The sequence below is a fragment of the Otolemur garnettii genome, unplaced genomic scaffold (genome assembly GCF_000181295.1).
Source record: "Otolemur garnettii isolate 467f Iridium unplaced genomic scaffold, OtoGar3 scaffold00029, whole genome shotgun sequence".
In the NCBI taxonomy this organism is placed as follows: domain Eukaryota; kingdom Metazoa; phylum Chordata; class Mammalia; order Primates; family Galagidae; genus Otolemur; species Otolemur garnettii.
In genome coordinates, this window is record NW_003852424.1 from 10199464 (window position 1) to 10215951 (window position 16488).

The 16488-nt window shown below is 45.3% G+C and overlaps 1 protein-coding gene across 1 annotated transcript in view; it reads left to right on the forward strand.

Moving 5' to 3' along the window:
- Positions 1 to 1828: 1828 nt before the first annotated feature.
- Positions 1829 to 16488, forward strand: part of AGBL1 (ATP/GTP binding protein like 1) — a 581937-nt gene continuing 567277 nt past the window's right edge. Inside the window, exons 1-4 of the mRNA XM_023512636.1 lie at positions 1829 to 1982; positions 3688 to 3834; positions 6128 to 6259; positions 9662 to 9755. Of these exons, the coding sequence (XP_023368404.1) occupies positions 1829 to 1982; positions 3688 to 3834; positions 6128 to 6259; positions 9662 to 9755 (527 nt within the window). The remainder of the gene's footprint in view (positions 1983 to 3687; positions 3835 to 6127; positions 6260 to 9661; positions 9756 to 16488) is intronic.

The window sequence follows — 16488 nt, forward strand, 5'->3', positions numbered from 1 at the left end:
ATGTGTGGAGGTCAATCCAGAAATACCAGTGTTGGTCAGGGAAACTGTCCTAGACGCTTCATTTTCTGCTGTGCACTATCTTAGGTCCACTTTCAAAGGGCTAGGGGATTGCAAATTCCTGAAAAATGATAGATCAGTTGCTGCGCAGCCCTTGTCTGTAATTTCTGGCTTTTCATGGACTAAGGAAAGGGATGCACCTGCGTTGGGTACATGAACACATGACACATGGCGGCTTCTGGAGGGTGGTGTGGACTTGGGGATTTAAAGAATGCTGCCTCTGAAAGCGTTCAGTGCAGCTGTGATGAGAGGTATCAGAGAGCGTCAGCTGAGATCACCCTGGTTAGGCCAAAGCTCCTGGTGGGGATGTCAAAGTAAACCCCAATCTTTCTGCCTGAGTAAATGCAGATATCAAGTACCTTGTGATCCTCCAAAGGTCTCGTTTCTCCCAGAACAGAAGTCATCATGAGTTCTTCATCAACATAATTTTTTTTGGCATTCATTTTAATTTGTAAAAAACGTAGCATTGCGACATTATCTTGATTACTGTGGTTTTTTGATGCCTCCTTAAATTTTGCACAGAGGCAAGTGGCACTGGCTGGAATTTTGAAGTCTGACCTCCTGGAAAGTCTTAAAACTGGAACTGAAGGAAGCATAAGCACCCTTCTGCCTCAGGGCCATTGATGGTGTTGGGCTGCGTGGCTCCATTGGGGGTTCTTTGTGGTTCAGTTTGGTTCTACTCAACAAATATTTATTGCACACCTTCTCTGAAACAGCCTCATGCCAGGTGTGGGCAACAGATACTCAGGACACTTGGTTCCTTCTTAAAAGATTTTAATCCCTGAGGTGGGGACTGAGGTTGCAGCACGATACCAGTGCCATGGTAAGTGCACTGTTAGAATTGAGCCCAGAGTGACGTGGGGACAGAAGGGACTCCAGATCTTCCTTTGAGTGAGGGGGTGACCTGTCAGAGCCAGAGTGCCTTTAAAGGATGAGCTGGTGTTGACCAGGCTCAGAGGTTAGAGTTAGTGCTGCAGGAAGGGGGAATGATGTGAGCACAGCTGCAGGGGCAAGGGGTGGAATGGTTTGAGCAGGAAACTCTAAGTGGTTCCATGTTGCTGAAACATGTATCTCGGGCAGGGCTGTTGTAATGAATAATGAAGCCAGAGACATGAGCCGGGCAAGATCGTGAAGAGCTTTGGAAATCCTACTAATGAGCTATGACTATTTCTAGATGACGGGGAATTATTGAGGTCTATGAAGCAGATGAAGAGAATGAGTCTTACTAATGGAAAGATTAAGGCTTTGCATTAAATAATGTCCTTCCACCCCAACTCCTAATATCTTTCAGTACAAGAATCAGTGGTCTGAGTTTCAGGGGCCTGTCCCAGGTTGTGCTTTTGGCTTTGCTATACGGATCACCTCAGCAGACTCAGCAAGCCCTCCCTGTCTCAGAACCCATGCTCTCTTCTGCATAACAAGGGGGGAAGTGCCAAACTTTGGCAAGCGCCCCTGAGCATCACCACAGTGTGATTTGGTACTAGCCTTTGGCTTCCCTTGAGAAAAATAAGAATTCATTCTGTAAGTCTGGGATGTCTTTCTAGCAGAGTAGTTTAGTGGATTTCTGTGCCACCCTGGTCCACAAGGCCTCCCTTCCCTGTGTAAATTATCAGTTTAGTCTTGTGTTCACCTTGCCAATGTTCCTATAAGACAGGTCCCTGAAGAGGGGTCTGCAGAGCACATCTGGAGGCCCAGCCTCTGGGTTCTTTACTGAGTGTGAGCCCCTCATGCATCCTTTTCCTGCAGTGAGTGCTTCTCCATGGGGAGAAGAATGGTTCTACCACTTCACGTGCAGCCAGGACCATCCTGCCTCCTCTGTCTTATGTTTTTTCTTAAATGGCTGCTTCTGTTCTCACTGCAGAGCTCCTCTGACAAGGAATCCATCCTGACCATCCTCAAAGTCCTCGGAGATCTGCTTTCTGTGGGTGAGTGGGCCACGCTCTCGTCCCCGTACTTGATGCATGTGGGAGCCGGCTGGTTACAGTCTCTCTAGGAAACTCTGTGGCCTGGGGGTTGCTCTAGCTCCAGTTTCCTATGACACACAGAAGCATTAGCCCATCTTTTTTCTTTAAGGTTAATAAGACCCAGAACAAACTGGACTGATTATACCTGGGCTTTTCAGTCTTGTCACCCGCCCTATGGGGACCCAAACTTAGGAGGAAGTTAGACTCTGTGTGGTGATCTATGGTTTCTGATCTATGAGGCCAAGAACCTCCAGGGGCCTGTGCCCACCCATCTCTGAGCTCTCCCGAGGGACAGCTACCCCTCTGCAGTTCTACCCCCTTCCTCCCTTACACTGTAGCCCATTTAGGAGAGCCAAGTATGGGCAGACCCCTTATATATGTCAGGTGGAGACAGAAATAAGAGGCAGGTGCTGGTCGTGGAGGCATGGTAGGCACCAGGTTGTGAAGGTAAGAGGGCAGAATTCACTACCCTGGAATCAGCTCAGATACTGGCACGTGCCTTTATCAGCTCAAGTTCCCGCTGAGGTTGTAGGACAGCCCAACATTCCCTCAACTTGCATCTCTGTGTGCGCCAGCCACGTTACATTAGAAAGAAATGTTAACACCACACAGGCCATACCCAAAATAAGTGATACTCCAAAGCCATGGGGCCTCAAGGATAAAGTTGCAAGAGGAATAATTCCACAGGCTGTGCTGCCCTCCACTACTAGTGTGACTTCCCTGTAGTCTTTTGAGTGAGTTTACCTTTGTGGGTGAGGCCACTTATCTTTTGGGACAGTGCTGTCTGCAATTTGTCTAGTGGGGTCTGAAACTCTTAGAATGCAACTTTGGAGTTCGCCCTCTGACATAGGTGGTGATAACTGCTCTCTTTTATAAAGAATGCTACTTTTTATGAGGATGAAAAATCAGAGCTTCTACTATGGTAAGGTCCAGCTTGCTGGCCATCTTGTTTAGGTCAACCATGCCTGGTGCACACAGGGCCAAGTGGAAAGGTAATCAGTGCTTTTGAGCTTTTCCTAGGGCAAGATGGGGGAGGTTCCTGTTCAAATTTGTTCTTAGGTAGAAAGATGAGTAGCTGATCATAACCCCAGAACCTCTTCAAAATTCCCTGGATAGGATGATTGGATATTTGTTTCTCAAGGGCTTACTTCAGTAGTTTCCATATTTTTCTCCCATCAGTTTCTGAAGGCCAACACAAAAAAAATTATAGCATCAAAAAAATTATTCCAGATGAGGCTAACATCCCAAACCCTATTAGAGATGATACAAACCTACAGCAAAGGGATGTTGGGATTCCCTCTTCTATTAAGCACCTATAAGCCTGTATGTGTCTTTACATATGCATATACATGTACACACACGTCGCACAGAAACGAAAAATTCAACAGATTCTCAGTTAAGTGGATTCTAGACTCTATTTATTACAGCTGCTTCAGGGGAATACACTCAGTTTCTTAAATATTCTACTATTTCCCCATTTCACACACCTCTTCTCTTCCTTAATGGAACAACTTTAACCCAAGTCATTTCAAGAACTACATGATTTTGTTTTCTGGGGTGAAATGAAACACTGCCTGCTCTGTCTCTAGCTGTGAGATCTGTCTTCCACCGCAGGGAAGACGAGGGTTATTATTTGTGGCTTATCCTTCCTCTGGGTCCCCCTCAGGCACAGACCGGAGGATGTACTACATGATCAGCAAGGGTGGCAGTGAGGCCCTTCTGCAGACCCTGGTGGACACAGCGAGGACAGCCCCTCCAGACTATGACATCCTCCTGCCTCTCTTCCGGCTGCTGGCCAAAGTTGGCCTAAGAGGTACGCACACCCCAAGACCCAAGATGACTGAAGAGGTACTTCTGAGGTTGTTATCATGTGATCAATTTGGGAAACTGGTGGGGAAGTACAGGGAGGAAGTGGCAGGAAAGTTCTGGACACCTTGGTAGTGGTGGCAGGACAAGCCCCATAAGAGGGTAATTTTGCTGACTTAGATGTCACCTAATCCAAGGGTTATGGTGCCTAAGAGGGTACTCAGAGCAGGCATGGGCTACATGGGTGTGGAGGAAAGATGGGAGATATTCCAATTAAGCGTTTAATTATTTTAAAAATAAACAGAATATGTCTATGTGAAAATTGCCTGATGTGACAATCCATTATATATAACTTTGTTCATTTCCTAGAGCTGCCATAACAAATTGCCACAAAGTGGATGGCTTAACACAACAGAAATTTATCCTCTCACCATTTTGGAGGTCAGGACTGCTGGGCTGGTTTCTTCCCGAGGCTCTGAGGGAGAATCAGTTCCACGCCCTTCTCCCGGCTGCAGGCACTGCCAGTCATCCATGGCGTTTCCTGGCTCGTAGTTGATCGCTCCATTCTTTGCCCCATCTTCACATGGTGTTCTCTTCTGGGTCCTCTCCTCTTTGTATGAGGACATTGGTCATAAGATTTAACGCCCATTCTTTTCTGTATGACTTAATGTTAGGTAATTAATCTGCAGAGATCTTATTTCCAAATAAGATAACTTTCTGAGGTTCTGGGTGGACATTTGGGGACCACTGTCCATTCACCTCACCATGATAAATCACACAGAAGTGGCACATCCTTGGTTGAAAGGAAGATGGGGGAGAGGCCTAGAGTTCTCCGCATGTAGGCCCAGAGTCATTTCTCCCCAGAGATGAACTCCCAAACCTACCTAGAACCCTAGAACTTCTTGGAGCACAGTTTAAAACACTGACACCCAGGACTCGTGTAAACCTCACTAACTGGTCATAACAGTTAAGCTTTAGTTGTGTGATGAGTCTGTTATAGGTCACCAATGAGAAGCTTAGGTCCTTTGAAAAACTGATCTTTGATGTCCCATGCTAGCAGCGGCAGCCATGGGCCAGGGGCTCTGGAACACTATTTTCTTCCAATGTTTGGATCTCCACTTTGAGTCCCATAAGCATTCCACAGATAATGACGGAGGACCTGGCATTGGCCAGCATCTGTGAAGCGTGTCCCAGAAAAAACCAGTATCTCTTTTCTCATGAAGAGCATGGGTTATGTAGGGTTGATCACAATCTCTTTGCTAGCATCCTTGGTTCTGAGGTAAATATTGGTAAACCAGGTTTAAGATATTGTCTCTCCTTTATGCATTTCTACCTATGAGAAGTCTGATGAGTGATGTATTCCTACCTGCAAAAATAAGTGTGACGACTTGGGCATCACACTTTGAATAGGACACAGACAAATGTGATGGGTGGCATAGTCACCTGGTGTCACAGTGGGAACAAGGAACATAGAATAAAAGACGCTTTAACCTTGTTTTCTATGTTTACTTTCTGATTGTTAAGGTAATAGTGACTTTTCTAGAACATCAGATGTCAGGTTCTTTAGGGCAATCACTTAGAAACATTAGAAGAGAAAATTTTATTTTCTTAAAGTACGCTTTGACTTTTTATTATGAAAATTCTCTTACATTCCTGAAACTTAGATTTAACATTCTTAACATTTTTTCATATTTCCTCCATCTACTTTTTATTTAAAATATTTAAAAAATTACAGATAGCATTTTGCTTCTAGATCCTTTCAAGGGCATTTGTTTGAAAAGAGAGACGTTTTCCTGCATAACCACAACCCTATTATTACAACTCTAATAAAATTAAAAATACGTGTATAATTTATATTCTCTCCAATTTGTCCAAGTGTTCCCATTTGTCTTCTGTAGACCTGTTCAAAGCAGGATCCCATCAGAGTTCACACACAATGCATTCGAATGTTGTGTCTCTTAAGAATTCTTAACACTAGACTTTTCTTAAAAGAACTTTATTCCCAAGTAAACTGTAGTTCGTGTATGAGGTCAACCTAAATATAGGGGCTTGAGAGTCATACAGCCCACCAGCATTCATGTAAATATGTGTATCCCGAATTAGTTCTTCTGATTCATTTGCTTCTAGTGGGGACATATTTAGCAGCACTTTTTTTTTTTTTTAACTAAATATGTCTGAAAAGTGTCTGGCTATGATTATCTCCCCTTCTCTACCATCTTCCCCTTCTTCTATTCCTCACATTGTATGGTCCGCAGAATCGATGTGAAGTGCAACTAAGATAGATTGATTTGTCTTCTCAGATAAAAAGTTTGGCCAAAAGGCACTGGAACTGGAAGCACTTGATGTGACCTTGATTCTGGCCAGGAAAAACCTGTGTGACAGCCAGAACCTTCTCCACTGTCTCTGGGCCTTGCGTGTGTTTGCCTCCAGTGGTAAGTGTCTCTGTGGCGGCTCCTTGGGTTGGGTTTAATACCTGGGCTGAGACCCCTGGAAACCATGCAGGGGTCTGGTTGGAAAGAGGACACCGGGGGGAGAGATGACCAGATATATGTAGAGGAGACTGAGGATCTGGAGACGTGGAGGTGAAAAGTTGTTTATTCTTTTGCCCTTTGGGCAGGTGGAAGTCTTGAGTCTGTCCTTTGATACTGTTTTTCCTTGGGGGGCACATGTTATAGGTTCCAAACTTTCCTATTGGAACTACACGGTGCAAACAACCTGTGGCAGGAAAAGGCCAGACTTTATTTAGTCCTTCTCCTAGTCAAGGAGGTGTTATGTGTGTTTGTCATGATGACCCTCCTATTGCAAACCTCTCTACTGGATCATTGAAGTTACTCATTGATTGCAACATCCTTTGCCAATTTTTTTTACTCTCATGATCTTTCTCTTTATGGCCCTTCCAGTAACTGCTAGGTACATCATAGCATGTGGGTTGATGCCTATTTGCCTCTCCTAATTGGAGTTATTTCTAATTATCATAACAATTCTGAATTGAGACCCTCAGTTTTATGGCTTAGAAAAATAAGTTTAGAAGAGGGAAGCAATTGCTTGAATTCACGCAGATAAAAAGTCATGAGGGCTGAATTTCCAACTCCAAAACTCATGTTAATTCTATTCCATATGGAGACATTTTTTATTAATAGATTAGATTCTATACCTCCTATCTCACATGTAACCAGCGCAGACTTTCATTTCTCCTTTGTGAGCCCCGTTCCTGTGGGATGAAAGTGACAATTATTTAGATGTAATATACTCTGTAGGGGAGAGAATGTGGCTTGGAGCCAGAAGGACCTGAGTGTGACTCTGATTCTATTTCTTATGAGTCATGTAACATGAGTACTTAACCCTTCTCACCTCAGTTTCATCCTTTAGAAAATTATGGTCGTGATCATTATTACTGTTAGCCTGCTAGGGCTGCTGTAACAAAAGACCACAGTCTGTATGGCTCAAACAACAGACATTTTTATTTTCTCTGAAGGCTGAAAGTGTGAGATCAGACTGTGAGCAGGTCTGGGTCCTCCCAAGGCCTCTCTCCTCGGCCTCTGGGTGGCTGTCTTTCCCCTGAGTCCTCACGTGGCCTCTCCCCCATGTTGTGTATCCTTGGTGTCTCTGTGTGACTCTAAAGTTCCTCCTCGTCTAAGAGCACAAGTCGGATTTGATTAGGGCTCACGCTAATGGCTTCCTAAACGAATTGCCACTTTAAAAAGCCTGTCTCCAAACACAGTCATATGCCGAGGTACTTGGGATGAGGGCTTAGTATATGAATTTTGGAGAGGACACTGTTCAGCCCATACAGAGCTCATAGACTTGGAGATGGGATAATAAGAAGGTGTTTAAGAGTGAACTTGATCCGTTTCTTTTCCCCGCCCTACTCTTTTCCCTTGGTCTTTTGAAATAACAGGATGACTACATATATAGGAAATATATAGGTAACTTTCCCCCTAAATATCCTAAGAACTACTAAAATAATCTGATTTTCATTGGTTAATTCTATTCGTAAACATGCAGGACCCTTAAAGAGGAAGTCCTACTGCAGAATAATGGGAGACAGGCTTGACTTCTTGTTCACAGATAGAGCCCCGTTCACCCATTTTATATATATTGACCAGAAAATCAGAAAGTATTTGAGAAAGGCTAAATGTTTCTGTACGAACTATTCTGTATATCTCTTGTAAAGGAAAAGAGGATCTGTGGCTTTGCATAAGGACACCTCTCATTAATGAGTAGACAGAAGGTAGGCCACCCCCGTCTGGAGCTTGCCAGCAGCACAAGATTTGAAGTAAGGCATGGTTCCTAAAGAATAATTAGGCTGAATAACTTGCCTTCCTTATGATATGTGGTGGTTGTGGAGAATTCAGAAAAGTTCTTTCTGCGTGAGCTCTGAGAGATCCTGGGATTTGCTTGTGGGTGTGAGGAGGTGGCCATTTGTCTCATATTCTAAGCTCACACATTGATGGTTCCAACTAACCATTTCATGGGATATTTTTAAAATTTATCCTGTCATTTTCTATACACCGACTGTACTGATGAGAGGCTAGGCAAGTTCACAAAGCCTGGGGGTTACTTTCCCTACAGTGAATTGATGAATTCAGAAAGCTTTCCAGAAGGGTTCCAGAAAGCTTTCTAAACAGCTGCTAATCTCAGGAGTTGCCTGGGAACATAGTAGGTCTTGGAGAGCCAATGAACCCTTTGGAAACTCTCAGATGGCCCTGAGGGTGAGTATAGAGCTGTCAGAGGCCGGATCTTGGACAGACACCCAGTAAGGATGAACTCAGAGAGAATTTCTCATTGTTATCTTCTCTGCCTTCCAAACAAGCCTGAAGTCTTCCATGTCAGAAGTGGCGTTCTTAAATTCATCCCCTCCCTAATGCAATTCAACCAGAATTTTGTTGAAGCATTTGCCAACAGTTTCCTCCAGTATGTTTTGCCTATTTAGAAGTAAGGACTTAGTAGCCATAGAGTGGACAATTGGTGAGCAGGACTAGGATGCCAACCCTTGAATTTTGATCGAGATACTTACTGCCTGCACTGGCCTCAGGAGGAACACATGCATGGAGGTCGTTCCAGGAGCACACGCTCTCTGTGATAGCTAAGGCTTCAGCCTGTCTCTGTCTGATAGATTGTGCTGGGATGATGATATCGGAGCCTCCAGATTTGCATTTAGCCTCCTTTTCTGAGCCTTGGAGCTAGTCAGGAGAAGCCACCCTTCTTCTCCACCCTCTCTTTGCTTCTCTGAGACTTCTTGTTCTTCCCCACATTTCTCAGAATGAGCCTGGTAAGCACAAGATGTTCCTGGGTCTTTGTTTTAAAAACCTCAGTGCGGTGGAGGGAAGGGAGAAGAGAGTCACCCCTTGGAAGATACAACGCTCTCTCCTTCTGCCCCTGAAATGTTTGCTCCTGCTGGACTGGCCACATGTTATGTCCTGTGCATTCCTCTTAGTTTCTGACATGCCCAGAACTTGTCCTGAAGTGATTTCCTGAGTGGAGAGGGTATTGGAGATATTGCAGAGAGGCTGGGGCATCTTTGGAAACAGGAATGACATCAGAGGCTTTATTGATCTGATCAGTTTCTATTATTCTTGTCCATGACTGTGTCAATTGAGCAAAAAGGCAAAGATTTCCCAGGCTCGTTATCTCTGGGCAGGAAGAGTGGATTCTTCCTTCGGGAGATCCTAGCATGGAAGTTGTAAGGGAGCTTACTGCCTGGGTGGAAAAGAAAGGGAATGATCTTGTTTATTAAGGTTGCCCCTTATTGTTTTAAAGAAGCCAATCCAAGTTGTACTGAACCGGAACCCGCCCACTTGTGACCATAACTGCTGCGCTCTTGTCTTTTTCAGTCACCACGGGAGCCATGCTGGGAATCAATGGAGCAATGGAACTGATTTTTGAGATCCTTACCCCTTATACCCGGAAGCGGACACGAACAATCAGGTACAGAGTCCCTTCGTAGAATTTCTGCTTTCTTTGTAACAGGTGGAGAGAGATGGAGACCACTCATATGTATTTTCATAATGTTTCCAGTTCAGTTTCGATGATGTCCCCCCGCCTTGGAGAAATACCAAAATGTCTTTATCCCTTCTCAGCTTACATCCCTCCCCACCCATGAGTCATTTCCTATCATTCTTGTAACAACCCTAAATGCGTGCATTAATATTCTCATTTGCAGAAGAGGAAGCTAAAATATGGAGTGAGCCTCATCCAAGGTCATGGTGCTAGGAGACGGTATGGTTGAGATTTGCATCCAGATCTCTTTTACTCAAACCCCATGTTTGTTTCCTTAAAGCCTTCAGGTGTATACTTTTTACTCACAGCCAATTTACCATAAATGAGTATAGTTCTCAAAAGACAGTCCAGAAATGATTGGGTCTCTAAAGAGTTGGCAAGCTAAACTTCTGATATGAGATCTGGGTCTTATAATAGTCCATCATGGTTGTGTGCTGATCTTGAGATATATTTTTATGATTGGAAAATGAAACTCAGCCTATTCTGTCTGCCTGTGCTTGCCGAAGTGGAGTGAATCACCAAGTTAAAAAGGGAGATGGTTAGACATGAAGGCTTTAGAGATATTCAGAACCATTAAGATCCATCATTTATGGGAGTGACTCAGCTAGGACCTTGAAAGAGTATTAGAAGAAATTCAGACAATTTCCAAGATATATGGGGTCATTTGGCAAGTAGCATTTCCATGCTCAGCCATGATATTTTCTGCATCCCAGCATCAATCTTAGGCTCATGTTCCACCTGATTATTTTTCTCTTGGGTCACCATGGTAATGCCATTATCATCCATTCTCACCTGCAGTTCTCTACACCAGCATTTCCTAGAGTGAAATATATTGTATTTCAGTTAACAGCAACAACAACAACCTCTCATCAAATAAATTAGTTTCTTTACTATGTAGTATAAGTCTGTTCAGAACCTTTGAAAAGCCAACACACTTTGAGACTATCTGAGATATTCAGTTTTATGGGATATTAAGGGGTATCCAGATATCAGGATTATGTAGTACATTCAGTTCCAAAACTGATTTGGCTGGAGAACTGTCTTTTTTTCCCCTTGGAGGCTACCTTTTTTGGTGTGGGTCAGGTTCTCTATATGTCATTTTGGAAACCTCTCCGCTTCAGCGTGAATTTATTGCAAAGTAGAATTCAGGTAAATCCTAGGAAGGTGCCTTCATCTAGTAGGTGTAGGACTTGTAGAGTCACAAACTCAGGGACAAAAAAAAAAAAATTAACTTCCTTTACTTTTTGGTAATTATACTTTATTTTTGTCTTAAACTTCCATTTATTCCAAATAACAAAACATATAAATTCACATTTTGTCAGGAATCTAAGTCAAATTAGTGATTCTTTGATTCATTCTGAGTTTTCACTCCTCTCCCTCTCCTCCCGGGCCTCTGCATTCTGAAAAGCTATGATAATGTCAAGGTGTCAACTGGCAAGCACAGTTTGTTCTCACTGATCTTGTGTCTATTTGGATATGTGTGACTTGGTCATGTCTCTCTCTCTCTTTTTTTTTTTTTTGAGAGAGAGTCACTCTGTCACCCTAGGTAGAGTGCCGTGGTGTCATAGCTCATAGCAACCTCCAACTCTTGGGTTTGAGCAATCCTCTTGCCTCAGCCTCCTGAATAGCTGGGACTACAGGTGTGTGCCATTATGCTCAGTGAGTTTTTCTATTTTTAGTAGGGACGGGAGTCTCACTCTTGTTTGGGTTGGACTTGAACTCCTAAGCTCAAGCAGCCCACCTGCCTCTGTCTCCCGAGGGCTAGGATTGCAGGCGTGAGCCACTGTGCCTGGCCACCATGTCTCATTTTTACAATGTATGCAGGCAGGCCTTTGCTGCGGATATCTGCAATCTCAGTGTGTCCTTTGGTCACCAATCCATGAACTTTATCTTTCTGTGCTTTATTCACAAGGCCTCTTCGAATCTGATGCTGTCACAATTCAGCTGTTTAGAAGTTTAGGAATATCTGGTTGCTTCCCTTACACTGTGTGAAAATCTATGTGATGTCTGACGGGCTCACCCACATACAAGTCTCACTCGGTCACTCTTCCTTGCCAGCTGAATGCTGTGTTGTTTAGCAGGCTTCCCTAGGAAGCCCTTTCCAGCTCACAGTCTCAAGGCACAGAGGCCCCTCTCTTCTGAGGTCTTGATAGGTTTTATTGGTCTTTGTCATTCAGTCTCCTTCTCATGAACTCTCACTAGCTGCTATCTTTATTGCCTTCTTTTCCTCCTGCAAAAGGAGTTGAATTCAGGCATGGATCTGATTAGGGTGTTGGAAAACGGGGATTAACGAGAGTGGGGTGCTTCTAACAACAACAAAAAAGAGCTTCAGGCATATTTCTGCATGTCTGGTTCATCCTGTCAATTTGGGGCAAGATGGTTCCCCTTCTTCAGCCACACGCCAGGTTGAAACCTAACCTCCGTGGAGGAGAGGCTTTTCCTCCACCCGTCACAGTAGAGCTGGCCCTTCCTCGGTGTTTAGTAGGTGCCCTGCACCGTGCTGAGCTCTCAGGATGCATTATCTCCTTTAAGCCTCTCCTCTCCTCTGCCAGGCAGGTGCTATTACTGTCCCCAATTTTACAGGAAAAGAAATTGAAACTGAGAGAAGTTAAGTAACATGCTGGGTTTTAAGCGAAAGAGCCGGGATTTAAGCCCTGTCTGATACATGAGCCTCAGCTCTTAAGCCTCCACTGGAGTAGCTTACCCAGTCCTATTACCAGCATTTTATTTCTAAAACCTTCATAGGTAAGAGAATCATAAGCAGTTAAGTTTGCTTAAATTTCTTTTACCATCTAAATGGCTCATTCCCATGGAACAATTTGCCTAACGGTAGGGGAGTCTTTCGCCTCCCTGGAATGGCCATTTCCTCTCACAAGCTAAGTATGTCCTCCCTCGGTTGCTGTCCACCTTCCCCTCACTCCTCAACGGCAAGATAAGAACAAAAGTGCTGAAATTGGACGACCTGTCCCATAATTCCCCTTCTAGATGATTCCCTGGTGATTCATTTGACTTTGCCTGATGGACTTCGAAATTTCTTAACATGTGCATTTCTAGTCTTACCTTCTAGATCTGTTGGGGACATTAAAAAATAACATTTAAAAACCTTGTGAGCTTTGATAGCCTATAGCACTGTTAATCGTTATTAATATGAATATTATTCGATATATCTGGTTGTAAACACATATGTAGTGAGAATAAGATGGAATGGGTCAGGCTAGGGCCTATGTGACATGCTGGTCTGGTCAGTTAAGGTCCTGCCTGACCTTCACCTCGTATCTCCCATTCTTATTGTTTTGTGAATTCAGCTTTAACCTAAAAGTGTATATCTTGAGTTATCTAGGGCAATGAAGAGACTACTTTTTGAATTTGGAATGTTGTTTTGGGTCTTAGATTATGCTGATTATTGTTTTTTCTTTTCTTTTGAGACAGAGTCTCACTGTGTTGCCATAGGTAGGGTGCTGTGGCATCACAGCTCACAGCAACCTCAAGCTCTTGGGCTTAGGCAATTCTTTTGCCTTAGCCTCCCAAGTAGTTGGGTCTACAGGCGTCCGCCACAACACCTGGCTATTTTTTGTTGCAGTTGCCGTTGTTGTTTAGTTGGCCAGGGCCAGGTTCAAACCTGCCACCCTCAGTGTATGTGGCTGGTGCCGTAACCACAGTGCTACAGGCGCTGAGCCTGATCATTGTTGTTTAAGATAAAGATTAACATTGTTTTTACTTTGAACTTTCATGTATAAATCCGTGGTTTTAGAAATGGAAGAACAGAACAGTCTTGGAGAGACTACTCTCGCCATTCTGTGGAACGGCTGGCCTTCTGACAAATAAAGTTTGGTGGACCTTTCCCCATCTCTGCTTATTGGCAGCCAGACCCTCTTCGTCTGGTACCAGTTGCCTGTCACAGACCGGGATGCAGAGGTGAATGTGGGAATGGATACTCCTGCCCCTTCTATCTTCTGTCCCGAACTCCATCCCCAAACTAGCAACTGAGGCGTGTACCCAAATGCATTCTGCTCACCTCCGCTTGGATGCCTGAACCTGTATCGGGGGTCTGGCAGGAAGGGGATGAAGCGCATGTCAGGGGACAGGGCAGCTCTGCTGGGCAGCATCCTCCAAACACGAGCAAGCTATTGAGAGTTATTCCGGGAGCCTTTGGTGGCAGCAGATGCCCAGTGTTGTTCCACTATGCCTTGTCCCTCCTGTGGAGATTAATCCTGCCCTACTTCTCCAGCATGAACCTAAAATTAGACGTGCAGCTGTCCTCCTATGAAGCCCTGTCTCCAGATTGTACTCAGGGTGAGATTTATGACAGAAACTCCAATCACACACCTACTAGAGAGAGGACGCGGACAGCAATGTCACTAACCCTCTGCGGCCTTGTGCCAGCCCTCACCCTGGGGGAGGCAGCTATTTCAGGTCTCCTCCGCGTCCCGAATGCCCACTGCGCTGCACACCCTCGCACTGGCTCATGCCTGCTTCCTCCTTGGCGCTGCACAGAGCCACCCTCCCGTCTGAGCAGTATAGTGGGATGTGGAGTGCCACTGTAGTCCTCTCACTGGTCCTCCTTGACGTCAAAGCTGTTACGAATGTTCCTTGGTTTCCTTTTCCAGCCTGATTTCTGGTTCCTCCTCTCATTTCTCTTTCTAACCAGCCATCCCTGAGGGGAGCATGCCCTATTCTGCCCCAGCTGCTTCCCTTCTTAGGGAGTGGCCTTGCCACCTGTCCAGTGACAGAAGTCCCACCCTGTCTTCTGACTCCCCCTGTTCTACTTGCCCCATCTTACCAGAGAGAGAGAATCTTCTCTCCTCTACGATCGTCCAGAATTTTGTCCCCCCTTCCCTTGATATGCCTTGTATTTCCGTCTGTCTCCTCCCTAAATCCTATATTTTCTAGAGGCAGACATCAAATTATATTTGTCTTGCTGTTCTCCCCAGGGCCTGCCCCCAGGGCCTTACCTATCTAGTGGTAGGCTCTTAATTAAATTAAAAGGAAGTGCTTTATTTGAACGATTTTCGGGAGTGTGAATTGCCCATGTAGTAATGAATAACATCTGGCATTCACTGAGGAGGAACTGCACAAGGTACTCCGTATTTATTCTCTTTTTCCCCCTTGGTTCCTGGCTTGCTGCACACGTAGGGTGCGGCCATGTCCAAGCATGTTTGGAGAGGCCAGGGGCCGACCCACCAAGAGCTCTGCTGCATGAGGGACTGAGGTGCCTCTGAGAGCTGAGCCATCAGCTTGGTAGGGAGCAGAGCTTTACTCACCAGAGGAAGAAAAGGGTCAAAGTCCTTTGACTTATTTGGAGAGCTGTTTGGGGGGGACTTGTAGAGAATGGCAGAAGGGAGACAGCTGAACTTGAGGGAGCAGCATTCACATTAAAACTTTGCCTTCTATTTGAAATAGGCTTCCAGTATTTGGTCTGTTAATTGATTCTACTGCAGCTTAAAATTTCTGGGGGTGCTTTTTATAGAAACAGGGAGGAGGAAATGACACTGGGCCAGAGTATGCTACCTCTTGCTAGTGTGTTCAACTGTGGACAAGCTTGTTTATTTGCACTAAAGCTGTCTTTGAGCTGTCCAAACTCACTAAGTGGGGAAATTTATTGAGGCAAAGACAGATGACTCGTCGGTCACTGACTCATCCTGTGACCTTAGAAAAGCTTGTGTTTACTCCATGTCTCAACACTTTCTCTAGGAGCTGTCTGTGTGTCCCCACGTCCCCTTGTTTACAGGATGGGCCTGAGGGTTTTGGTAATAGCAATGACCATTTCTAATGGCTCTTCACTTGACCTTTCCCAGAGCATAGCCATATCCCCTCTGATCAGGTTGGAGACTCACTCCATAATATTTAATCAATCTTTGAAGCTGGGTTATCAAATGTTATCACCAGTGTACATCCCAGGACTTTAAACTCTGCTGTCTTATTTGGCCTCATGCATATCAGAGTCAATCAGAAGCAGGCTGGCTCTTCCTAGCAGAGGCTGGAAGGCTCTTGAAGTCCATTGTGGTTTCTGACCATGGCACCACACTTTGAGGGCTCAGGACTGGCTACCTTCATTCTCTCTGGGCTTTTCCAAGAGCACAGGAAGTTGGGAAATGTGTGTTCAGAACCCTGCTGCTCTCACCCGTACAGAAGAGGGCATGTTAATAGCCCCCTACTCAGGTTTTCAGCAGGGATGTCATGTTGTAACTTACCTCTTTAGGTTCAGGGTCCCTGAGCCTTGGGCTGCTGTGACCCTGTGGAGGGGCTGGGGAGGGTCAGGGGCTGCTCAGACAGCTCCTAGAGAAAGTGTTGACACATGGAGTCAACACAAGCTTTTCTAAGGTCAGGGGCTGCTGTGACCTGTGGAGGGGACAGGGAGGCTTGGGGCTGCTGTGACCTTATGGAGGGGATGGGGAGAGTCAGGGGCTGCTATGACCTGTGGAGGGGAACAGGAAGGGTCAGGGGCTGCTGGGACCTGTGGAGGGGAACAGGAAGGGTCAGGGGCTGCTGGGACCTGTGGAGGGGAACAGGAAGGGTCAGGGGCTGCTGGGACCCTATGGAGGGGATGGGGAGAGTCAGGGGCTGCTGGGACCCTATGGAGGGGATGGGGAGAGTCAGGGGCTACTGTGACCTGTGGAGGGGAACAGGGAGAGTCAGGGGCTGCTGTGACCCTATGGAGGGG